The sequence below is a fragment of the Drosophila willistoni genome (assembly GCF_018902025.1).
Source record: "Drosophila willistoni isolate 14030-0811.24 chromosome XL unlocalized genomic scaffold, UCI_dwil_1.1 Seg142, whole genome shotgun sequence".
Classification (NCBI taxonomy): Eukaryota; Metazoa; Arthropoda; class Insecta; order Diptera; family Drosophilidae; genus Drosophila; species Drosophila willistoni.
The window spans coordinates 1,124,806-1,150,207 of record NW_025814053.1 but is presented as its reverse complement, the minus strand read 5'-3'; the positions used below and the strand labels follow the sequence as shown (position 1 = coordinate 1,150,207).

Here is a 25,402-nt window from a genome sequence, read left to right as displayed (position 1 = left end):
AATCACTTGTCAAATTTATCCGATTTGATTAATGAGTTGATTAAAAGCACAATAAGGATTCATTAAATAGAAATTTCTCTATTTTTAGTTCAGTTGTTACATTTTTTCGCCAACAAAATGTTATTTTATTTTTGTTGTTCAAATATCATTATCATTCGTTTTTTCTGGCAGCACTGCTCAAAACAAGAAACAGCTGTTTGCCTTAGCTAAGGCAATTGAGAAAGATTTTTAGCAACATTTCAATTGGTGGCAGTTGAAATAATAACGAGTATAACTATGGCTGCAGCTCGTCGAGATATAGCTCCTTTACTGCAACGCGTGCGTGCCTTTCTATTGGGAGTAAGTACGGGCCACGCTCATTCTGGACTTTAATTATTGTGGGAGTAGCATTATGTAAGCGATTTTAATTTTGGATTTGATATTACAGCGGGAACACACTCTGGCCCTGCGATTCGAGGATGGCGTAGCTGACCGCACACAACCGCAACCAGTGATTCCCGACGGACCATCTCATCTGTACTCGGCCAATTATTATTGCCAGCGGGATGCACGTCGTGAAGTTAATCCACCAATTGATTTGGTTCTGGAACAAAAGCAGCTAGAAGCGGAGGGCACAACTGTGCCCAAAACAAAACTGCCCACACCAGGCCAAGTCTACTCCTGGGATTAAGAGCTCAGACGCGGGAAATTTGTCTAAGTCGTTATCCTTGTAAATGTAAAATAGATTCAATATACCTGCACGAAAACAAAACCCAGATTTTATTTGGGACCCAATGACACTAGAAGGTCTTAGATAATGCTAATATAAAATTTATTTTAAATATTTTTGGTACCTAATAGCTGCCGCTGATATTACATATATATACGTATATTTACAAAAAAAAAAATCAGAAATTAGCCCATTAATAGACTCTCGGTTTAATGCCCACATTTATGCCTGTTGTCGACCGCAAAATGAGGTTCATTAGTGGTTGAACTTCAGGACCCAGGGGCAGTAGCTCAAAGTGCCTCAACATTTTGCTTATGGTGCTTTTCATTTCAAGCATGGCAAACTTTTGGCCAATACAATTACGTGGACCAGCTGAGAAGGGTGTGTAGGCAAAGGGATCGATGTCTCCTTTGTTCTCGATGGCAAAGCGATCGGGATTAAATTTATTCGGTTCCTCAAAGAACTCGGGATCCCGTTGGGCATGATAGGTAAGCAGGATGACGTTTGTATTGGCAGGTATCAGCTTTCCATCTGCAGCAAAATGTACATAAAATTAAATGACAAATCGTCTTCACCAAGTATTGAACCAGTTACTTACTCAACTCAGTATCCTCGGCAACATATCGTCCGATAAGAGGAACTGGCGGAAATAGACGTAAAGATTCTTTGATGGCACACTCCAAATATTTGAGTTGGCCCAAATCTTTCATATCCACAGGCCGGGTCTTGTCATCGCCAATCACTTCACGTATCTCCTGGAAGCAACGCGCCTGAGCCTCCGGGTTGCGCGACAGCAGATACAAAGTGTAGGAAATTCCACTTGTCGTAGTATCATGACCCTCAAACATGAATGTGTCAACCTCTTCTCTGATGTCCGCATTGCTCAATGGCTGGCCATCCACAGAGGCTTGGAGCAGCACATCCAGAAGGGCCATGCGACGTTTCTGGCCAACATCTTCGCCAACGTCGGTGGCCTTGGATTCACTTCGGTCGTATGAGCCGTCGGCAATCGATTTCTGTAATGCCGCACGTCGGTCAGCGATCACACTGTCGGTGAAGTCGTGCATGGTCTGAATGGTTTTGGTGAGAGTGTTATAGAGCTTGGGGTAAAATATTTTCATGGTGGTATCGAAACGTTGGGCGGGGCTCAAAAAACGTTCAGCCAGCATATTGGAGGCCCTGGAATCAACAAAACGCATTAAACTCCAAGAAACTTTATTCTTGAAAACTGCTGTTTACTTACGTTTTTACTGATTGCACATATGGAAAATCTGGCTTACGTTGTGCATGGACTTGGACACCCATCGCCGTTTCGGCTATAATATCCAAGGCACACAGACAGGCAACTGGAAACATATTGATCACTGTCTTGCCATCGGCCTTCTCGTATAGCTGTTCGGCCATTATGGCACTGTTCTGATCAAAAACCTCTACAAATTGCTCCAAAATCTTGAAATGGAATGTTGGCGTTATGATCTTGCGACGCCTGAACCACTTCTTTCCCGTGCTCAATAACAGTCCGGTGCCCAGCCAACTGTGCAACAGATCATAAAGATTGTTCTTTTGTATAACCTTCTGACTGCTCAATATGGCCTCGATCATCCGAGGATCGGCTGTCATAAAGCCCTTTTCGAACAGAATGGTCATACGAATGTTCCTGCCATATTGATTAATCAGTCGTTGTTGAAGATCGAACACAGCTGCGGGAATACGTTAAAGAAGAAGCACAATCACTGATTAGTTAACGGAACGAAAATTTTGAAATTCAAATTTTCTATTGCCTACTTGCAGGCGACTCTTTAAGCAAAGTCAATGCGTTGCCCAAGAAGGGAACTGTGGGTGGGCCAACTATTCCAGCCTTGTTCAACATTTTCGCGTGTCGCCTGTGGTGCAAATGGTCCCACAGCACCAGAAGCATAAGTATTCCAATAAACAAAGCGAAAAACATTTTCAAATTGTGCGTGGGAATCACAAAAAAACAAATTTTTTGACTAGCTGTTCGCTACGACAGCTTTTCACTTACTAATTGCAACTAAACGGTTGGCATCAGCTTTTGTAGGAACAGCAGATCGCTAGAATCGATAGATAAGGTAGAAAATGTTGCGCCAACGAACAGAGTTCAGAACTGAATTCGCATGATATACTAGTACAAAGGTGTCTTGGCCTCTTAGGTCGTGGTTCTAACTGCAGGATCTAATAGTAAACTTAACTAATGTTTCCCGAATTACGCTAAAGTATACTCTAATTTCATTTGGTTTTCAAAGGAAAAAACCCTGAATGACACATTGGCCAAAGTTTACTCTTGAAAAAATATCATGCCATATGGTGAAAAAGTTATAACGGAAGACTTTTCATAAAGCTCTGGATTTATAACAAACAATTTTGGTAAGTGAGTGAACTAAAATGTTTAATCCGTTTTAATGTTAAAGCATTTACAGAGCCCTAGCTTTCAAAGAGGGTTTTAGAGAGACAAAACCCAAAACATACAAACCCTTGGGAATCACTTCTCCAAAGTTATATTCAAATGCCCAGGGTGCTATTTTCGAGCTGAATCCGGAAAAAGGGCTAAGCTCGACCTTGCCATGTGTTGATGCTGTTAAGGAATATATCTTCAGCATTTAGAGGTAAATACATATGTAGAGATTTCAAGATTTTAGCAATGTAATCATGACAATGGAATTCCAAATTGAATTCTCATCATGGTTGGCACTTTTTGCTCCATTTTCCTCACATCAGCATGATAGGGCAAGATATAGCACAATGCTCGCAACGATTTGTTGTTTACAATCTTTATACTTCGGCAGGGGACGAAAAAAATGTTCGATCCATTATTAACGTGGTTAATGGGTCGGCTAAAAGAGTTCGGCGAGGGGGAAGGGTTGTCACAGGCGTACGAATGTCGTCGTAAGGGGACGGAACATTGCCCATTCAAAAAAAATTAACCACACACAAAATACGTTCCCATAGCTTATCAAATTGAGAGATTAGCGGTGGCAACTGTCTGTATATGTATAACCTGTCATATATATATGTATTTACAAATTCAATACAGTCATACATATACATACATATATGTATATATAAATACTTATACTGCTTATATGTATACATATATTAATACTTAGATTGTTAACTACACCATGTGACATAAAGTGAAGCCCAAAAAGTATTTGTCTGGTTAATAACTATAATTTACTAACAATTAGACTAGACCTAGGTCGCTGGGACACAAAAATGTATTTTCTATTCGAATTCATAATTCCTTCACTTTGTAATTACTCGGCATCTGATTTATATTTAAAACAGCTTTGCATCTCAAGACATAATCGCAGTGTAAATTAAAACGTGTAAAATATCGATTTAAGACATTTTGAGTCAAAGGAGCTGATATCAATCCGCTATCTAACATTGTAGATAAATAAACATAACACACACAAAACCGAAAACCAAATTGAAGTTCTTGAAATCGTATTGGTGCAATATTCGAATCATTCGAACGATATGCAATGTATTCACACAATTTTTGTAGAGTTTCAAAAATGTTCCTCATTGCGGAGTATTTTTCAATGAAGTGCTCCATTTTTTGGTTAAAGGAAACAAAAAACTTGATTTATTCAAATTATACCAATAAAATAGCTTATTATTTTAAAACAGATTACAAAAGAACTTTGTCCGCTTTAGTTGAATATTTAAATGTGTTAACAAATGAACATGCAGATTCTTATTTAAATAGTTTACCTTAGGCATGACGAACTGTTTCTCTCCGTTGCTATTGTTTATTTAAGATCTATCTTTATTTGGACAATTATTAAAATTAACAGCATCATCTATGGGAATAACATTGAATTGTACAAGTTGATATAATTTATGGCTTAGCTTAAAAGAAGAAAAATAAATAAGTAAAATTCATTTAATGAGAGATGCGAAAAGGAAGATCCAAATGAACGATTTGTAGCCAGTTTGTTTGAGTGAGCATTCAATAGGACGCAGTGTCTTCCCGCAATTCTTCAGGTGACTTCAGATCCTTCTGGGTATGCCAAAATTGATTTCTAGTAGTTTGTCATTTAGACAGTTTAAAATCCCGTAAATATTGCAATAATTATTTCCAATTTCAGTTGCTGTTTTTTTATAAACTTCTTATAACTTCTAATACATTTTGTTGCACATCGTAGGACTCAATATTCAAAAAGATCGTTAATATACAGGACGAAGGTTTCTCTATTACAAGATGCGTTAATTCTCGAACTAAACCTTCAATATGTGAAGTTTTGTCGCACAGTGTAATTATGCTTTTCATATAGTTTTTGATGTAGGTCAGTAAATATTCGACCATACAATAATTATCTCTCTTCCTCTCCGCTCGATTAATTATGTATGCTCTAGTAAATCATAAAAGTACTTTAACTTTGGTAAAAAGTTTACATTTATGTAATATAGATTTTCGGTTAGATCAATATTGGTTTAGACCTTTATAACACAAATAATAAAATTATGATCAGCAAATTGGATGAACTAATGTAATTTTGGTGACATGGGCTACCTTTTGTACTCTTGCAAAGAGAGTATATCAATTTCCGTCAATAATGTGCAACGCACTGAAGGAAACATCTCCGATCATATAAAGTATATATATTCTTGATCAGCACGACGATCGCTTTAAGCTTTGCATATCTCGGAAGAGATCACTATATTATGTATAAAACTCCCATAGGAAAGATCGGTCGAAAACAGTAACTTTTATCAATAACTTTGCGATTATCATAATAAATCTATATCTTCTAGCTATCTTAGCATCGATCGGTCGAAAAGACAATTTACGTTCCAAGACTTTTAAAGACGCACAAATTTCACTGTTGAATCGTCTAAAAATAGTTCAGTATATCTTGCACGTCCATGGACTGTAAGATGGGCGAAATTTGCTCCTTAAAGTATGCAATAGGCTCGAAAAGTATTCATTATTAATAACTTTTCGTATGCCTTAAAAATTGTGCAGATGCAAAGTTTGCTTTGAGGACTTCTTCTTTATACGAGCAGATGTTATTAAATCATAAAGGATCAAGGATTATGGAGTGCAAAGCATAAACAATTCTACAAAAGCAGAAACCATTATATCGAGTATGACTGAGGTTAGAGAGCGGTTTAAAACAGGACCAGATGAATTTTATGATTTTCGTAATATTCCATTCTGTTAGAAAGGGCAGAAAATGATAATTGGTCTAGTCCTGGCTAAGAACATTTAACATTCTCATTGCAGGGATGACGAAAGCGTATTACATTTTTGCAATAAAAACTTTTGTGGTCTTAAAACAATAGAAAAAGACTGCAAGTCGAGCTAAATGAAATTTATAATTTTTCACTCCATTTATATTTATGGTAGCATTTAGCAATTGGCTAACATTGAAAATTCGTACTGGTAACTGGTCAAACTGGATTTGTTTCAATTCTGTCGTGTCATACGGTCAAGGTGGAGGATGGAAAAATTATGTACTTTCCTAGCTATAAATGCACGTTGTCTGAAAACGCTACTTTAGTTAAGAGTGCATTATTTATTATCTACTTTTTTAAGTGTCTTGAATGAACTTTGCTTGAGGTCTCATTGTTGATATGATACAAGAATTACATAAGTACATTTGCGATTGCTTAAATGCTTCGACTTCAGTGGAATATGTATTAACAGTTAGCCTAGCCTAACGGCTAAGAGAACTCCCATCGATTTCAGTTTCAGTTAGTATTTATTTATAGGACTTGCCACAATACTCGAGATCAATTTTCCAAGTGGATTGAGCTGCTCTCTTTCCATTCTCATTCAGCTGCTTGGTCGGGGAGCAAGATCGAGGTCTCACCCTTGCATTGCTCTCGCATTAGGCGATCATACATATATAAGTATATATATGTAGGTATGTATACACATATATGTAATACTTGTATTAGTATAGTTTAGTAATCAGAGACCACAGCTGCGTTGTGTCTGGCTTTATCTCAGTTCGCTTGTGTCGCATTGTTTGAGTGGACGTAAACAAAAGAAAAGAAAGTAATACAAAATGTTGTCGCTGGCTCTTTTTCTGGTGGTTAGCGCCATCGCCACCCTCTTCCTTTGGGACTACTTGACGCGGAAACGACGTAATGACATGCTCCATTATATGCCGGGTCCACCGGCTCTGCCACTGCTCGGCAATGTCCTGATGTATCGCGGTCTGAAAGCTGAACGTAAGGAATACTTATACTATTATATTATACATTGAAGTCACTGTTTTATGCCCGTTGTAGAGCTCATGGATTTCATCCAGAAGAATCGGGATCTTTATGGGACAATGTATCGAGTTTGGGTACTCAAACAGTTGGCTGTATTCTCAACGGATCCGCGAGACATTGAGATCATATTGAGCAGTCCACAGCATATTACCAAGAACAATCTGTACGAGCTACTGCATTGTTGGCTCGGCACCGGCCTCTTGATGAGCACGGGCAAGAAATGGCACACTCGTCGCAAGATCATTACGCCCGCATTCCATTTCAAGATATTGGAGCAATTTGTGGAGATATTCGATCAACAGAGTTCGATATTGGTCGAACAGTTGAGGAAACATGCCGATGGCGAAACGCCAATCAATGTCTTCCCATTCATTTGTCTCGAGGCCCTGGACATAATAGCGGGTGAGTGAAAGAGATACGAGATTACAATTTGGATTACATTTTTGGTTGGTCGCAGAAACGTCAATGGGTACCCGCATCAATGCCCAAATGAATCCTAATTTGCCCTATGTCCAAGCGGTGACTGAGTGAGTGTGATGAAAAATGTTTGATTATCCCTCCATCTAACTATAGAGTCCATGCATATAGTGTCACCAATATAATGATAACCCGATTTATAAACGCTTGGCAGCGCATCGAATGGTTATATCGTCTTGTCAAGCCGTCGATGGCCAAGAAACAGGATTTGGCCATCCAGACGTTGCACAAATTCACCGACGATATCATTCAAAAGCGTCGTCAGGCGTTAATCAATGGACCCGAAACCAAAACCCAGGAAACCAATGCCGATGATGTTGGTCAGAAGCAGCGGATGGCCCTGCTGGACGTACTGCTCCAGGCCACCGTCAATGGCCAGCCATTGTCCAATGAGGACATTAGAGAAGAGGTCGATACATTTATGTTTGAGGGTCATGATACAACCACCAGTGCCATTTCATTTTGTCTCTATGAGATTTCTCGGGACGCCAGGGTTCAGAAATTGCTACTCGAAGAGATCCAGGATAAACTTTCGCCCGGCAAACCCACAACTCAACGAGATTTGGGTGAACTAAAGTACTTGGAATGCGTGATCAAGGAATCACTGCGCATGCATCCGCCAGTGCCAATGATAGGCCGTTGGTTCCACGAAGATGTGGAAATACGTGAGTGTGGTCTCCAATCTTTTCTCTCTCCTAACTCAATTTTACTCATTGTTCCCTTAGGCGGTAAGCGTATTCCAGCTGGCACCAATTTCACCGTTGGCATCTATTTCTTGATGCGGGATCCCTTATACTTTGATTCGCCAAATGAATTCCGGCCGGAGCGGTTTCTCAATGATCAAACCACAAATCCCTATGCCTATATACCATTCTCGGCGGGTCCCCGCAACTGCATTGGCCAAAAGTTTGCCGTTTTAGAGATGAAGAGCACCATAAGCAAACTCTTGCAGCACTACGAGCTGTTGCCCCTGGGTCCAGATCCACTTCCCTTAATGAATATTGTATTGCGCTCAGTGAATGGTGTACATTTGGGCCTCCGACCGAGAAAGATCGCGATGTAGGAAAACAAAGTCATATAAAGCCATTGCAATAAATCGAAATGCTCTTTGTGTTTGAATGACACGAGATAACGTTGAATCAGCTGCTGTTTGTAATACTCAGCTGCTCCCATTACTCTCTATCCCTCTTTCACTCTCACCCAGCCATTAATTGTTAGTTTGTGGTGTGTGTCGAGAGTTCTAACTGTTTCCCCCAGTGACATTTGAGTGGGGCCAGGGTAAAGTGCTACAGCTGGTCAGCAGACAAATCGATAACAACAACAAACAAACGTTTATGGTATTTTTGAATTAACAAATTCCGCTGACCGTTATATAAGTGGCAATACGAACAACAAAACACACATTTATCAGTTTAATCAACAATATGTACTATATTATAAATACATTTAGCGCATATTGTTTAGTTGATGTACTACAACGATTAGTGAAGGCCCAAACGACAATTTGAACAAAACACAATAAAATTAATACAAGATAATACATACTTATGTGGGTAAGTCCGAAATAGTCTATAGAATGTAGGTTTAATTGTGGAATATGGTGAAATACTAGAAAAATAACTACATACTTTATAATTTAAGATGGAATTCAATATTATATTAGCAGAGAAGCGACTTAATTAGTATCTATTAGTCTAAGGTGTTTTTGAAAAAACTATCTAGCAAATATCATTGAGACTCGATTTATAAAATACATTCTTAATTTGTTTCGAAATTTTTTGGAACATCATTGATCGATTTTTCAGGAGTTATTTCTCTATTCTCTCCAGATCGATCCATTATGATAGCTTTACTGCTGTTTGGCATCTGTGCCATCTGGTTAACTAGATTCCTGCTACGCTTGGTAAGACTGGAGCAACGGCTTCAACGGGACTTAATTGGAAAAGTGCCTTCGGTTTCGCGTGTTCCGCTGATAGGATCCGCCTGGCAATTGCGTAACTTTCAGCCATACAGTGAGTTTCCGCTTCCCGCAGGGCATTTTCAATATTTCAGCCATTTTTTTCCATTTCTTCCGAAATGAAGATCTTCATGAGAAGTTTACGGAGTATGTAAAACGATTTGGGCCCACTTTTATGGCCACGGTTTTTGGCCACTTGATTGTGATAACCGCAAATCGTAGCCACGTAGAGGCATTGCTATTCAGTCAACATCATCTCAGGAAAGGTTCTATCTATGGAGCTTTACGCAAGTGGCTGGGCAATGGCCTTCTCGTGAGTCGTGGCCAGAATTGGCGGGCCATGCGCAAGATAATCACTCCGACCTTGCATTTTGCCATCTTGGAGCAGTTTGTGGACGTGTTCGATAGACAGGCCTTGGTGATGGTGAACAAGCTGCGACCTCTGGCCAATGGCAGAGAGGTGATAAACATATATCCTTACATGGGCCTGGCCGCTCTGGACATCATCACAGAGACGGCGATGGGAGTTCATATCAATGCCCAATTGGATGAGGAATCCGCGGTCGTGCAGGCAGTCAAGGAGTATGCCCCATTGTACAGTAGAGTATGAATAGTCATATATTTTCTCTTCCGGCTAGTGTGACCAACATCCTGGCAACGCGATTCATGCGTCCACACCTGCTGCCACCTTCCCTGTTTCGTTTATGCTGGCCTAGTGGCTATCGGAGACAAGAATCCGGCATCCAGTGTCTGCATAAGTTCACCAATAGTATCATCGAACAGCGCCGACAGCTGTTGCAGGAGAAGACCGTGAATGAGCCCAATGATCGGCGGAGTGTTTTGCTGGACACCCTTTTAAGGGCCACCATGTCGGGCGAATCCCTGACAGACGCTCAAATTCGCGATGAGGTCAACACATTTATATTTGAGGGTCATGACACGACCACCTCGGCTGCCTCCTTTTGCTTATATCTCATCTCCCGCCATGGGGACGTGCAACAGCTTCTCTTCGATGAAATCAAGTCATACTATGGCTCCGATGTGCAACGTCCAATCGTTTATGGAGATTTCCAAAATTTTCCTTATCTGAACTGTGTGGTAAAAGAATCGTTGCGTCTGTATCCACCTATTCCAGCGGTATCTCGCTGCTTGGAACAAGATTTGCCAATCGGTGAGTATCAGTATTATTTTTAAGACTTACACTAAATTGTCGACTTACCAGATAATGGCTGTCGCATTCCGGCTAACACCAATGTGATTGTCCTGCTCTGGCAATTGTTACGCGACGAAAATATCTATCCAGATGCACTTAGCTTCCGCCCCGAGCGTCATTTGTATCAGTCTGAGAATACGTCTTCCGCCTCCTTTATATCCTATATACCATTTAGTGCTGGACCTCGCAACTGCATTGGCCAGCGGTTCGCCTTGTTTGAGGTCAAAACAATTGTAATTCGTATGCTAAGGCATTTTCAGCTGCTGCCGCTGGGTGAGGATGTTAAGCCAACTATTAAAATTGTCCTTCGCTCGCGATTGGGAGTCAATTTTGCACTCAAACCAAGGACGTATTAATAGATTAAATATTGTTTTTTCCCCCCATTTATTATAATGTACGAAATCTGGTGCTTTCTATAGAAGATAGTGCATGTTTTATATTTGGTTTCGGAACAATAAATACATTTGTACAAATATAGGTCACTGCATTAGCTGTTTAAATCAGTCTTTTAGCTATGCAAACTATTCTGAATCTGACTCGGCCCCCTCATTGGACTCAGTTGTCAGACGTTCTTTGACCCTTTCACACAACTCGTTATCTACAATTAGATGGCTTGGTGTTATAAAGTCTCTATTGTTACAGCCTAGTATGGGGCATCGAGTGGATAAATTATCTTTAATAACCGAATTAACTGATTCGCTGTCATAGATATGACCGCAAATGCTATTTTTTACTGGATTGCGCAGCAAACACTTTGACCAAGGATCGTACAGCGAGAAGATATCACCATCAGTGGCCACCATCTCGAGGTCATCGTTGTCTCGTGCACCAGATTCTTCAGGTATGTCATTCATGTTCTCCAACATCTTCTTTGCCTCCTTATAATCGACCATGTTTTTGACTTTGACACGCTTTTTTTCCGCTTCTGTGCGTAATTCAGAGAATTTCTCCTCGAATTCTTCAAGAGTTGCACACGAATTTCTCACCGAATGTAAAGCCTGGTTTTGGGCTTTATTAGTAACCTTTAGTTCTATCAGTTCGGCAACGTTGTTCAAGCGAGTTTTCACACTCTCAGTTAACAATTCATTTAGTTCATGGTCTTCATCTGTCGCGTCAAAAATTTCTAAAAATGTAAACATTGTTTAAACAAAACCGCACAAACTTAATGTTCCATATTTACCATTGTAAACTTCTCTATAAAACTTAGCATTTTCTATTATTGTATGCTTAAGCTGATCAATCTCTATTTCATCGTTCATGGTGGAAACTATTTCGTTTCTAGTTAACAAAACTCACAAATAAATGGCAGCGCCAAAAATTGTACAGGGTTGCGAGGCTACGTTATTAAGAGATAGTGATGGGCAATTATTGGCACACACGAATCTTGCATCTCTAAAATAATGGCAAAAACGATAAATGTTTGATTTTTGTTTTTTTTTTGCTTTTTACCCTATCTAACAAATTTTAAAGGCTTCGGTGTAAATATTAAAATGGGGTTTCTTCGATTCGTCCAGCAAACCCGCTCAACACTTGGTCGAGTAAGTAGGGCATGCTAGATTCTATAAATGCAGGACATTCAAACAATTTCAATCTTCAAAAAATAGTATCTGAGTAGTCCAGCTCCTACTGTGGAAAGGACTTTGAATCTCGTTTTGGGCAACGAATCGTGCGATCTTGATTCGGCTATCTCGGCCTTGACTCTAGCCTTTATCTATAGTCAGCGCCAGCAGCAGAATGACTATGTTCCCGTTTTGAATATACCTAGGATGGAGTATCCCCTCAAGACGGAGGTTGGCTATTTGCTTGATAAATGTGGTATTAATCAGTCCATGTTAGTTTTCCGTGATGATTTGCCTGAGCAACTCGATCAACGGGTCAGAGTTATTCTAGTTGATCATCATATAAGTGAGCTAGCATCCCTTGTAAAGGAGATATACGATCATCGACCGCTGGACAAAGATAATCCGGCATTAAAATCGTTACCAAAAGACGCAATCGTTCACTTGGAGCCTGAATTGGGATCTTGTGCCACGCTCATAGGTGAATGTTACCTGGCAGAAGAGCAGCCTCAGTCCGCGGATGTCTCTCGTTTGCTGCATGCCACCATAGTCCTAGACACAATTAATTTTTCCCCAGCAGCTAAACGTTTCTCCCACAGGGACTTGGTCATGGTACAAAATCTGGAACAAAAATTAAATCAACAAATTGATCGTCAGCTACTTTTTGACGAGCTTAGAGCTGCCCGAGCCGATATTAGTCAACTCAGCTTAGTTCAGGTTCTGCGTAAGGACATGAAAATCGTTCACACTGCACGGCAACAGGTGCCCATGGCTGGCTTACCTTTACTTGCTCGGGACTTTGTGGCTCGAGATGGGGCTGAGGAGGCAGTGCGGGAATTCGGCCGGGGCTCCGATCTCGTGTGTATTTTAGGCATGTATGTGTTACCCGATGATGGTCAGGTGCAGCGCGATGTGGCCCTCATTTCGTTGACACCAGAATCTCAGCTTATCAAAAGGCTGCAACAGACTCTAGTCGAACACGCAAATCCAAAATTAGGTTTGTTTCCGTATGACAACGATATAAAGTTTATGAATGGATGTTTCCTTAGCCAACGGAATGTTCAGGCCACCCGCAAGCATATTCTGCCTGTCGTCCGGCAAGTTCTGCTGGACTGGGAGGAGACTTGCAACTGCTAGATTGCTATACCTATGGATTGGGAAAGGATCTAAATATGTATGAATATATCCGTTGCCAATAGTTAGCATTGGCATTAACAATTAAAAAATTGTCTTTTTTATTTTTCTCACTACTGTACATATAAAAAAAAGAGAAAAATAAAAAAACTTATAACTGTGGTTCCTCCTCCTCCTGGCCATCACCCATTTCATCATCTGCACACTCTAACGTGAGGTCTTCCAGCATCTCGGCTAAATTAATCTGGGGCAAATCATCTGTGGCTTCAGGAGCGGTTTTGTTACTGTCTCTGTAGATATTGACCTGTCCTCTCAGATCCTCATGTTCTTCCAGATCGTCGAGGAACTCATTATAATCATATTTGCTACGCTCATCAGTGGCCTCCGCCGCCAAATGCTTGATCTTCCACACACGCTGGCTAAGACGTGATTGTCTGTCATAATGTTTACGGACTAGAATCACATCCGGAATTATATCAGATGAAAGTTTTTCAAACTCAGGATCATTGATATTGGCCTCGCCGGTATTGTAGCCCATCACAGAGTCGCCAACTTTCAGCAGATGCCCCAGATGGGAGCGCGTATGTATGGTATTCTCGGTGAGACCCAATTCGGAGGCACGGACAACCCAAATATCGCAGAGAGCATGTTTAAATGACACTTGACCTTGGCCCGGATAGGATTTGCGGTCTTTGTCCATGATCACATCGATGTCCATAACAATATACTCCACCAGCTGCTTTGGATTGCAGATGGCCTCAAAAGCCGAGCGGAAATATACCTGAGATGTGATTTCGGCTATTTGGGCGGTGAGTGGGTCAATTAGATGGATGCTGCTCGAGACTCGATTGACTAAGCACAAAGGCGATAGATTCCCCAATTGATGACGAAGTTTCTTGGTCAAGCAAACGGCGCTGTCCTTGGATATGGGAGCTATTTCCACAGACCATGAGTACTTATAGTTATAGTTGTTGCTGTGTATATCATGGGAAATGAGACGCTTTGATGTGGTTACTCTGGCCGGAACCATTGTCTGAAGGAAGTCCACCATACGGCGAGCATGATTCTCATTGGCATAGTAAAAGTCCAGACCACCATGCTCTGGCTTAATGCCTAGTGTATTCTCATGGGCCTTGTGCTTCAGGATTAGCTGTTCCAAGTAGTAAAAGGTCTTTTTGTTTTCTGCACGCTGACGTACTTGCACTAGACACCTCCAGAAATCCTTGGCTTCAGTGCGATGACAATCGTTGCACATTTGATTTTGCACTGTAAACTCCACCACAAAGACCTGTTGCAGCACTGTTCCTCCAGAAATTTGGCCATGAACTGTCAGTTTAACCTTGATACGTTTGGAATGCTGCTCAGTCCAGATAAAGCCGGCGTCTACTAGTTTCACATCCTTAAGCCCTTTAAGTTTTTTTAGGCAAATGGCCAGCAACTCGCGAGACTCGAGCGACGCCTGTATCCATTCGGTGGGCGGCTGTAGATAGCGCTCACAGTTGCGACAGAAGTGGAGGACCGCCTGTTTGGGTATGTTCTCGGTGATATCCACATGGTTGCGCAGACAGGTCACGCACATATTGGCCGGATTCGGTTGGATAGCCACACCGCATTCGCAACAAAGAACTATTGCAGTGCTGGCGGCGGCTGCTGTGGCGCCCAGAGGCGCATAGTCGGCGTGCTCCATTAAGGCGTTTTTGATCTTTGTTAATAAATATGTATGTATTCAACTATTTCACAAGACGCAATTGCAATGATGGTAAACACGTGCAGTGAGTGGTTTAATCAGTGATGATAAAAATGGAGCTATCGAAAATTTCTGACTTATCTAGCAAGGCTGTAAATTTAAGAATTGTTCAAGCCAATTTTCAGTTCCACGTGAAGTATTGATATTTGAAAAATTTTGGTATAATGACTGAAATCAAACGATTTTTTAATTAATTTTTTTTATTTAAAATGATACCAACATTAAAACTCAGTTAAATTGAATAAGAAAACCCTTGCTGTTTTTTGGGTTTTATTCACATTAGCGTTATTTTGGGTAACACAGCTAAAAGAAAGTGTGTACATTATTTATTTAATCGTAATGTTTCGTATTTTCTATCGACTAAATGCTCATCTCTAATAGCTGAACTGTCATATTGGTTGGGCAACAACAAATTGATATTTCTAAATTATTTTTTTCTCGGAGTCGATAAAAATAAGTTGAGAAAGATGCAAAAGAAACCTTTAAATGCTAACACGCTACTGGACAAACTGCATCGTGGAGCTGTATACGCTTGCATTGGTGTCACTCTGTATGGAACTTATATACTAGGAATGCGGTATTACCATTATTACACCGTAATAAGACCGGAGAAGCAGCAAGCGGAACTGAAGCTACTCGATGAGGGTGCCCACGATAAGGCCAAGGAGCTAAAGTACTAAGGATTTACTCAATTCCCTTTTTTTGTGTAATGTTTGTTAAGAGTATAAATAAATAGTTAATTGCAAAATGCTAAGTAGGTGTTGTTGTTGTTGTGTAATAAGCAAATCAAAACAGCTGATTGAGCCGACAGAACAGAGTTAGAGTGGTTGTGAGCGAGACAGTTGAGAAAAAGAGGGAGAAGTTGATGGCGGGAACATTTTGAAATTTGAGATCCTTCAGGGTGATGGCCTTGTAACTTTACCATTCAAATTATTGACCATTAATCAATTTCAGCGGCAACCCAGCGACAATAGCCAATCAATCAATGGAAACGGAAAAAAGGTTACCAAGAATTTGTAATTGTGTATTTGCGATCTCAAATCCAAGATGTTGTCATCGTCATCTTTGATCGGCATCGTGACTGGGTCCCGGTTCAAGGAGAGTTCGGGGGTTGTTGGAACTTTTGCAGGGACTAGGTGGGTTCCGCTTGCTCAACGATACCCAGCTGTCGCGTGCATTAACCTCATCGACGTTGGACTGCATCTGCATTAACATTAATATTTAATGGACTACAACAATGGCAATAACAATGGCGTTACCACCCACTTTTGAGCCCATTCAACAACGATGTTGCCACACTCAGAGCTTAGAGCCATGTCTGCGACTCCGACTCGAGTCTGCCGCCTGGTCCCGTCAACTATGCTAATCAACATAAGAAAAACAAAACAAAAATTTAATGTAATCATATTTGCCACTGCCATTTGGTCAAGGTCGCTTCTTATTGTGGATGTGATTGCTTCAATATCCTGTACTTAATTTGTATATGTACCTAATTGAAGAAGCAATGAAATGTATTCTATTTGTAGAATATATTTACACGTATTTAATAAGTTATTAAAATTAATGTATGTATAATGTTAAATAGTCATAAAAATAAACATAATCAATGTAATATTTCATTTCATTTGCTGTTTAAAAGTTTTTTTATTATTGTTTATTTTGTTTTTGGTCCAATATACCCTTTAATTCTAGAGCATAGCGAAAAATCGTGCAGTTTTTCTTGATATTATTTTGATAAACATGCTGGCAGCTTAATTAAAAATGCCAAAATGCGCTAAATATTCAATTGTTTCTTGGCCCAATGAATTGCTGATCTTTTCCCACGAAATGCCAATATATGTGTATTATGTTATGAATGTTTGTATGTGCATACATATGTATGTACATACGTGAGTATTAGCTAATGTGCAGGACAGACTGTAATCGTATATTCCATAGATGGTATCTCATATCAACAGGTGAAAGTGTTATACTTATGAAACGGTTACTTTGAGTGATTGTGGAACGCATGAGGGAAGTTGTGGATTGCATTGCACATTGCAACCGAAAAAGGGTGAAACCAAAAACAAATTTAAATTTCGTTTTGAAATAATGGGAAAGAATCAAAAGCTACTGGGACAACAGAACGAAGAAGGAATAGAATTAGAAAAACAAATCGTTAGTTGCAACGCCCACACGGCGGATGGATGACCTTTTTGCCTTGCCAACTGCTGAAGCTGTTGCCCTCTTGCTCCAACATAAGCAATATTCGATTTCATACAGGGCCGGATCTAATGGTGTAAATGAAACTAACAAATGATATTTATTCATATAATCAAAACTGACTTACAAAATTATATGTTTGAAGAAATTTTATAAAATTGGATTGGAGTTATTAAAATACCTTCGCGATTTATCAGTTATGATATTATAACAAATGTATCTAATAAAGTTTCTTACCAGATCTTTGAAATATTTTGCAGGCAGATATTTGGGGTTATTTAGGTACTTTATTTAATCTTCAAAGAGCGGCCCTGTATGAGGTTAGTCTGTCCCTGGAATTGCAGTCATCAAGTCGTCATGCATTCAATATCCATTGTTGCTGTTGTTGCTTTGCATAATTGCAAACTGTAGCAAGCCAAGTCCATGTCGAAGTCGTCGTCCGACTGACTATAAAAACTCAGCTCCCGCATAGAGAAGACAACAAATCAAGTTTGTCTCTTAACAGTGTTGAGTTAAAACCAAGTAACGTAGCTTAATATCCTCATTATGAAGTGCCTGGTAAGAGAAGAAGCAGCTGCCAAAGGATAATACCAATTATGAGGAATTTTTGTTTTGTTTTTTTGCAGTGCGTTTTTGTTATTGTGGCCATTTGCTTATTCCACATTTGCTTAGCTGCCGTTGGTGAGCCGTCGCCGGCTGAGGATCAACCTCAATCGCTGTCCTCCGGCGGTGTTATTGGTGATGAAAAGAAGACCGAGAAACGTGGAATTTATGGATTCGGCTATGGTCATCATCATGGAGGTTATGGCTATGGCGGCTATGGTCATGGAGGCTATGGCGATTTCGGTTATGGAAGTCCCTATTATGGCGGTTATGGCTATGTGGCCCATGCCTCACCCTACTATGGTCACCACGGTTTCTATCCGTATCATCATCACGGTCATTATGGCATCTATTAAAATTAGATCAGCCACATCTGTCAAACATTAACATATGTATATACATATTCATTGCCACAATCATGCATATACAAATATATATATATATTTTTTTTTTTTAAATAAATGTCATTTCAATAGCTTCAAAATTGTCCAATTGATAACAGTTCTTTGGAGTTTTCCGATATTTCGATAATTCGATAACCATTAGAAGGAAGGCAAGGTTTAAATTTTTTTATTGAGCCGGCAGCATCGCAAAAGAACAGTTAGACTGAAAGTCAAAAAATAATTCGCCAAAAGTCGAAAAAATGTTAAAACGCGATTTACAATGTATCACGCTTAAACTGGCCGATCTGGAGGAATATGAAGCTGTTCGGCGTCGTAATAAGGCCAAGGTAGCAGAGGCAGCTAATGCTTCCGCCGCCGCTTCTACCTCAACAGGTGCTAAGCCGAAAATCCGGGTATTTCAGTTCAGTGGCAATAGTGAAACTGGTGGAGCATCGACGTCTTCAACAACCGCTGGGACTCCTTCGTCCACCACAGAGACCGAGACTTCGGCTATTCCCGTGACTCAAGAGGATCTGCAACAACGTCTCGCTAGACAAAGCGCCACCAGCGGCGGCGCCATTGGATCCGGCTCCCAATCTGCATCACGTTCTGGCACAGGATCTGGTTCTGGCTCTGGGTATACAGATACCGATTTCAGTGTGGCAGCTGTGGCCGATGATAATGACACGATCGATGAACTAAGCGATGACAATTGGGTTGATGCTGACCAAGAGGATCAAGAGCTTGATCTAGAAACTCAGACAAATACAGATTTTGATGAAGACGAGGGCGCCGTTGGCGGAGCAGAAGCCTAAGAAAATGTTGTCGTTTTCCCTTAATTTTTTTTAGTTTTGGATTAAATGTACATTTTTGTGGCCATAGTTCAGAACATTCAAAAAATCAAAATCAAAATTTCGTTGGGTGTTTTTAATGTAGGTACAACAACAAAATGTCCAGCAGGAAGCATTCCAAAGGGCCTAACAAATTGCAATTGGTCTTCATGTATGATCCAAAGTTGAACTTTCTCAATGAAGCAAGACCTATGTGGGTTGTAGATCAGTGTCCAATATGGGATCGACCAATCGATCATCACAATCGCCACCACCAACCTAATCTCTGAGTCGAACTAGGGTATTACGGACCACCGATGGCAGCTTGATCCAAATAGATGGGCCATCTCAAAGTACTTGTTCCATAGAATCACGCTTGTCACGGGCACAGATTAGTTTGCTGGATCTTCAGCCTAAAAGTCAACCAAAACATACGGTTGTTAAGGAGTTTCAACGTCTTATAAAGGTGAGAAAGACCTTCGCTGGTGAATCTCAAGTGACCCAAGCTGTCAATTGTAGCAATCGCCTTAAAAGATAATAAAAAGGGTATTCAATTGTGTTTGGCCAAACGGCCCATGATGAATGAGTTCACTAACCCACTTTTTCATTGAAAAGTTAATTTTCCTTTTACTGACTTGTTCATTCCGTACTGATCAGTTCCTATGCTCTTGTATAAAGGATATGCTGACGGAAATCGAAAATTTGCAACGATTAAAGCATCCAAAGCATTCAATTATTAAATAAACAAATCAATCGACTTGGTTTTTTCAAAAATCATTGTTTGCTTTAGAACTTTTTTTTGGATAGTAACATTGTTTGAAGTGAGGGACAAAATGAACGATTGAGTCGGTGAACAAGTGAGCACTAAAGGGAGTTGTTCAATTTTGTTCACTCTCTCACAGGCGACCCAACTTTACTGTATACAAAAGGTAATCTAATAAAGTTTGTTTCCTGTTATTCTAGGCTCGAGTTCCAAGGACCTGAGGTGAAAAATTGTGCAGCGGTAAAACTTTCAAAGGTTTCAAAGCTTTCGTAAAAGCTTGGCACATTGCATTGTGGAAGAACAAGAAGGAAGAGGAAAGCTTTGCCCAATCAATCCTCAGGTGGCCGTTGCGCCAATGCGGCGCTGACAGTCGCTGTGTGCGCGCCTGCCTCCTGTTTTATTTATTTTTTTTCGTTTTTTGGTTTTGTACGATTCGAAACCGGAAACAAATACGGCAGAACGACATCCAGCCGGCCTCCACGTGCAGAGTGCGTGCGTGACGCTGTGATGAGCGGGGCTAATTGTCAACATTGTCAGATAGTTTGTTGTTGTTGGTTATCATCGTTACACAAACACCAAATTAGTACAAATTAAAAATACTATTAAATATTAACGTAATTCGGCACTCGGTCGCTTTTTGTGTGGCGTCCGTGACCTCTAGTTTGGCTGACCTAATGATCAACTTATTGCACATTGGGTCAGATCTGCAAAAAACACTTGAAGTAAATCTCAGAGGATTATCAAGCATTGTTAACTCTGAGTTCGGAATTGAGAGATTTCATTTCGAACCACATATATGGGTATTAAAGTAACAAACAATATTGAAAACTACAGCTATGTGAAATTAAGGAAAAGAACAAAGGAAATGTAAGTATACACAATTTTTTACAGTAAATGTGAATCTAGAAATTTAACGGCATTTCCTTTTTGAAATGTGCCCCAGTGTGGCACGTGGTCGTTGCACATCACGTGCCACGTGCCAAAAATAATAAAGGAAAAGTGCAAGGGTAAATTTGATGTGATGCCAAGATAGTTATAAAACAATAAACTGGGTTACACTGCATTCATATAAACACCTATCACACACACACATACACATACAGGTTTCGCATCAGTAAGAAAAGATACAAGTAAAACTGTCACTGTAACAGGCACGAGAAGCGGCACGTGTTTTCATTCTATTGCCCTTTTGTAGAGAAAAAAGGGAACAGCAAACAGAAAGAACAGTAACCAATGCCTTAATATATGTATATATTCACGTTCCTTTTCCCCACGAATTATTCAAAATTCCTTGCTAAGAACATGGTAATAGAAAGGACTTTAACAACATGACGTATACATAATATTATAAAAATCGTATAGAGTATAAAAAGAATTTTTATATTTTAACTGCATACAAACTAAGCCCTGAAATGACACTAATGAAATCTCTTTAAAAATCATGGTAATTAATTTCTTTCATAGACAATTTTCAGTGTAAAAAAAAGGACAGTCAACAGATGAACAAGAGCCCGAGGGACAAGGTCCTTTTCTGCTTGGGCATAAGCCTTTCATTAGTTTTGTTTTCACAATTAGCGCATCGCGGCACACACACACACACACACATATACAGATTTACAGGGTCACACCAACAAAGGCAAATATGTATATGTGTTTGCTTATCGGAAGCTGCTGTTGTCGAACAGGTGGTTGACAACGTACCTTCCCGCTATCGTTTAAGGTTTTTGCAATATTAATGCAGACAAGTGGGCAAGCGGACAAGTGCATGTTAAATAAACACCGAGAACTTAGTCAGGACAAAGATGATGCCAGCCACCCCCCATTCCCCGCTCACTCGACATTCGCCATCATCACTCGTTGTCGTATCGTCCTGCCCTTGGACTGCAACTGGCACTTGGCATTTTGCCTACTTTTAGGCTGCATCAACTCAAGTTACTGCTCTGCATTGCACGTAAATACGATACGGGGGATAGAAAGAAAATTGCCGGTGATTGTTGAATGCCAGTCTTCTGCTTCTTCTTCTTCTCGCTGCGTCTGCTGCTGCTGTTCATGTTGCATGTTCATTTGGAACACGTTTTGTCAGTTAATTTGCATGCAATAACAACTTGCCTGCAAGTGGCAGACAATATCGCATCCAGCCGCGACGTTTGGCTCGGCTTCACTTGATTGACAGACAAACTACAGCAATATGGCTAATCAAATCGATATTATTTCCTTATTATACATATGTATAAGTATTCATACATATGTATATATGCAAGCACATATCTGGCAATCTTTCTTTAAAGAGCACAATTCAGTTTTGTTTTAAAAAAGTTTTTGTGGTTCAGAATCCTTTTTTTAATGCCTATTTTCGCCAATGTTCATTTAAAAATATTGAATATTCGTATATGGTTATCTTCTCATAAAAAATCTTAAATATTCGTTCGATTCAGTGAGTTTGAGCCGACGTAACTTCAAATATTCTACACAAATGAAATAATTTTTTAATCTAAGAAAACAAGTTTCATATTATTTATATCTCTAGATCTCGATAGAATGCGAAAATTGAGTCATGAACTTTAATTTTCCTAACTCTCCGTTATACACAATTTTTTTTACCTTTACTGTGCTCACATAGGTCTGACCATACCCATAGATGTTTAAATGGCAATATACTACCTACAAGAGCAAAAAAAAATTTCACTTTATTTATTGGAGAAATTTTCTACGGTAAAAGCTAAGGAGTTAACGAGATGGACGATGTTTTATCTTGTTTTTAACAGTACACAAGTCTTTTAGTATAGTAATCAACAATATCTCATTCGACGTGAAATAAAAATTGTTTTCATTTATTGTAACATGAAAATAAACAGTTGATAGTTAGGAGAACTAGAAAACGACGTTTAACTTCTTTAAGGAAGAAGTCAGAAAAACAAAACCAAAAGTACATGAAATTAGTATTATTTTATTAATTGATATGAAAAATAGTCGCCTTGAAAATATGAAAAAAATCAGGTAAAATAATGAAAATACATAAAATTCGTCCCCCAATTAAAAGGATACTAATTGTAAGGTCATAAACGTCGATAAAGTTTAACAAAAGTCATGAGCCTCCGAGCTGAAAATGCACTGGTGTTATTTTTATGCTTGTGGGTGTATTTAACCCTAAAAAATATGCAATATATTGTAGCGCTTCGCTCTTCAGTGTCGAAAATGATGATTTCTATAAAAGGCGAAATACCACACACAATATCTTGTTTTTATTGAAATGAAAAGAAACTAGTGTGGCTGATTAGACGGGAACTCAACGATAATGATATTCTGATGATGGCTGATGGCAATAGTGACAACTGGTCAGCTTATCAGCAACGGGTTTTCAGTTCATCGTCTCATCCCTTTACGTAAATAAACGCAAAATTTTGAACATATTGTTAAAGTAAATGATGCCGATCCCACTTCTGGTTCGAGATAGTAAGTTATAAATAGTCGTTGCAGTTTAAAAATAGCAAACACGGGACACTAATCGAAGATTGGTGCAGGGTGTGGAGATCGGGCGAACAGGAGCGCATTTACATTATACGTAAGACATGGGCCACGAGCCAAAGGCTGTATTTCAATTGGCACCACACATATCCAGCACACGATCGCGTGGGCACCTCCGCCGGAATGGCATTTGACACTGGACGCAACAGCTGGTAATAGGCTAAACGCCAGATACCTCGACATACCACAAAAGTGCCATGCGTAAAAGTCATCACCAACAAGGTGGCGCCCAAAATTGAATACGGTGAGCCACGACGAGGGTGAGACGGCGGTGGTGGTTCTTCGTTAGTGTCCGTGATATTCGACACAGACGTCTGGCAACTTACGCTAACTATTAAAACGCCATCACTTCGTGTATGCAGCTCTAGATCAGGATTTTCGAGGACCTCATAGAAACTCGGAGGAGGCCTCTCGTCTTCCAATTGTGGCACTTGTTGTCTCGAGCCCAACCATCCAAATATCTTACTTGACTCTCGGGGTAAACGGCAATAGGCCAAATAATCAGTGGGTATAAGAGCAGCAGCCTCAGTGCCGGCGCCATTAACTATGGGAGTTTCAGGATCGCCAGCGTCTGGACCGTTGAACACGGGAGGCAGCACCGGACACCAATTATTCTCCATGTCCGAGCAAAAGGTACGACACAATTGTCTCATGCGATGTAGCTCCATTATTTAATTATTAACTAACAAATATATCTATATGGGTATAACGGATTGTGGCTGGAACAGAGTCTATAGGGTTTTTGAATGATGAAATATTTTAGAGTTTCTTATTTTGCTTCTCATCGGGGAATTGAGATTGTATAGGAAATTTTCGACTACTGTCTGGATTGGATCTAATGTGAGTTAATTGAAGAAATGGATTCGAGGTGTTGACAGTAAATTCTCAGTTATCTACTTTTTCGTAAACGGATGCCCGTTCTATGACCCAACCGCTCCTGTGTTGGTTCTACCCCAGTAACAGGCTTTAACCCCCGTAGTGTCTCTTATCTCTTGAATTGAGTCGTTGCTGTTGTTGTGTTTTAGAAATGAATCCTCCCCTCCATTCCATCAGCCACACCCACCATCTCTCCCCCTCTCATTCTGCTTTTCGTAAGCTTATCAGTCTTATGTTTTGATTTCGCTTGTCATGGGTTACATCTTCTTCTCGTGGGTTCCTCTTTCTCCCCGCCCTTGTCTCATCCTCCACCTCTACTCCTCTTTGTATCGTATGACCATTAATCATGCCTATTTGTGGCTCTGTTTCGATTGGTCTAGTTGTGTATTTTTAGCATAAAACTAATTTGACTACCATCGAACCCACCTACCTACCTACTTCTTACCTTCTAGTCCGTCCGTCCGTCCGTCCAACCAACACATCAGGCGCTTTACGATTTTTTGTTTGACCAACAAATTATGCGAATGGTGCGAATCGCATTGCCTGATAATGATCATGATCGATGAGGAGGGTTTTCTTTTTTTTGCCTTTTGGGTGTCTTTTGGAATACTCTATTTATTTCTTCTTCCCTGTCTGGAAAACCTCTTTCATTCAACTAAATTAAAAGTGTTTCGACAGTTTAAAACGTTATTTCACCAAAGTCCTCTGCCCTTTCTTTGTTACATTACATACATATATCATTACAGTAGTCTCTCCCCTTACAACAGAATCGAATTCGTATTTTATTGTACTAATTGTAAGCAAAGGACTCAACATAGGGAAGCCTATCACACCACTACCACTAAATACTAAATACTAGGTTCACAAATATTGAGAAAAGTTGACGACCTTTGATAATACTATCCATAAAGAAGGGTTAGGAAATATTAAAAGGACTAATTTCTGATAGAATCTTTATGAGGAGGCCACAAATTTCACTAATTTCGTTTGGTTTGTCTAGGTCGTTATATATATTGACTTAACCCCGATCGAGTTAGGGTAAACTGTTTTATATGTACATACATATAATTATTGATTGCATGTTGTATATATTTTTGAGCATATTTGGAAACGAAAATACAACAAAATTTGTTAATTAAAATTTAACACTAAGCTATAGACATTTCGTATGA

The 25,402-nt window shown here is 39.8% G+C and overlaps 10 protein-coding genes across 11 annotated transcripts; 7 read left to right on the top strand and 3 right to left on the bottom strand.

Moving 5' to 3' along the window:
- The first annotated feature begins 184 nt into the window (after positions 1-184).
- Positions 185-751, top strand: LOC6653137 (NADH dehydrogenase [ubiquinone] 1 alpha subcomplex subunit 7). The gene is made up of 2 exons (XM_002075222.4): positions 185-339; positions 428-751. Exons 1-2 carry the CDS (start codon positions 277-279, stop codon positions 668-670), a joined length of 306 nt encoding a protein of 101 aa, XP_002075258.1. The 5' UTR covers positions 185-276; the 3' UTR covers positions 671-751.
- Positions 752-796: 45 nt separating this feature from the next.
- On the bottom strand, positions 797-2,674 carry LOC6653136 (probable cytochrome P450 4d14). The gene is made up of 4 exons (XM_002075221.4): positions 2,495-2,674; positions 1,953-2,409; positions 1,308-1,888; positions 797-1,240 (listed from the first exon to the last, which is right to left on the bottom strand). The coding sequence occupies exons 1-4, from the start codon at positions 2,655-2,657 to the stop codon at positions 903-905; spliced, it is 1,539 nt and encodes a 512-aa protein (XP_002075257.3). The 5' UTR covers positions 2,658-2,674; the 3' UTR covers positions 797-902.
- Positions 2,675-6,672: 3,998 nt separating this feature from the next.
- LOC6653135 (cytochrome P450 4d2) lies at positions 6,673-8,577 on the top strand. The gene is made up of 5 exons (XM_002075220.4): positions 6,673-6,916; positions 6,977-7,363; positions 7,419-7,488; positions 7,550-8,103; positions 8,164-8,577. Exons 1-5 carry the CDS (start codon positions 6,751-6,753, stop codon positions 8,499-8,501), a joined length of 1,515 nt encoding a protein of 504 aa, XP_002075256.1. The 5' UTR covers positions 6,673-6,750; the 3' UTR covers positions 8,502-8,577.
- A 76-nt stretch (positions 8,578-8,653) lies between these two features.
- Positions 8,654-16,563, top strand: LOC6653134 (cytochrome P450 4ae1). Of its 2 annotated transcripts, XM_002075219.4 has the most exons (5): positions 8,654-8,991; positions 9,268-9,450; positions 9,521-9,977; positions 10,034-10,566; positions 10,618-11,085. In XM_002075219.4, the coding sequence occupies exons 2-5, from the start codon at positions 9,279-9,281 to the stop codon at positions 10,962-10,964; spliced, it is 1,509 nt and encodes a 502-aa protein (XP_002075255.1). In that variant the 5' UTR covers positions 8,654-8,991; positions 9,268-9,278; the 3' UTR covers positions 10,965-11,085. The 2 variants fall into 2 exon arrangements, with proteins under 2 accessions (XP_002075255.1, XP_046867544.1); XM_047011588.1 differs by lacking the exons at positions 8,654-8,991; positions 10,618-11,085 and adding an exon at positions 16,003-16,563 and having other exon boundaries at positions 9,221-9,450.
- LOC6653133 (E3 SUMO-protein ligase MMS21) lies at positions 11,019-11,929 on the bottom strand. The gene is made up of 2 exons (XM_002075218.3): positions 11,789-11,929; positions 11,019-11,731 (listed from the first exon to the last, which is right to left on the bottom strand). The coding sequence occupies exons 1-2, from the start codon at positions 11,865-11,867 to the stop codon at positions 11,130-11,132; spliced, it is 681 nt and encodes a 226-aa protein (XP_002075254.1). The 5' UTR covers positions 11,868-11,929; the 3' UTR covers positions 11,019-11,129.
- On the top strand, positions 12,038-13,463 carry LOC6653132 (exopolyphosphatase PRUNE1). The gene is made up of 2 exons (XM_002075217.4): positions 12,038-12,146; positions 12,213-13,463. The coding sequence occupies exons 1-2, from the start codon at positions 12,099-12,101 to the stop codon at positions 13,302-13,304; spliced, it is 1,140 nt and encodes a 379-aa protein (XP_002075253.1). The 5' UTR covers positions 12,038-12,098; the 3' UTR covers positions 13,305-13,463.
- Positions 13,351-15,100, bottom strand: LOC6653031 (60S ribosomal export protein NMD3). Its single transcript, XM_002075216.4, has one exon. It carries the CDS (start codon positions 14,986-14,988, stop codon positions 13,453-13,455), a length of 1,536 nt encoding a protein of 511 aa, XP_002075252.1. The 5' UTR covers positions 14,989-15,100; the 3' UTR covers positions 13,351-13,452.
- Positions 15,425-15,796, top strand: LOC6653030. The gene has a single exon (XM_002075215.4). It carries the CDS (start codon positions 15,516-15,518, stop codon positions 15,726-15,728), a length of 213 nt encoding a protein of 70 aa, XP_002075251.1. The 5' UTR covers positions 15,425-15,515; the 3' UTR covers positions 15,729-15,796.
- Positions 16,564-17,608: 1,045 nt separating the features above from the next.
- Positions 17,609-18,277, top strand: LOC6653029 (keratin-associated protein 19-2). Its single transcript, XM_002075214.4, has 2 exons — positions 17,609-17,808; positions 17,877-18,277. The coding sequence occupies exons 1-2, from the start codon at positions 17,797-17,799 to the stop codon at positions 18,207-18,209; spliced, it is 345 nt and encodes a 114-aa protein (XP_002075250.1). The 5' UTR covers positions 17,609-17,796; the 3' UTR covers positions 18,210-18,277.
- Positions 18,278-18,351: 74 nt separating this feature from the next.
- LOC6653028 (cysteine proteinase 4) lies at positions 18,352-19,148 on the top strand. Its single transcript, XM_002075213.4, has one exon. The coding sequence runs from the start codon at positions 18,497-18,499 to the stop codon at positions 19,049-19,051; it is 555 nt and encodes a 184-aa protein (XP_002075249.1). The 5' UTR covers positions 18,352-18,496; the 3' UTR covers positions 19,052-19,148.
- Positions 19,149-25,402: the final 6,254 nt, after the last annotated feature.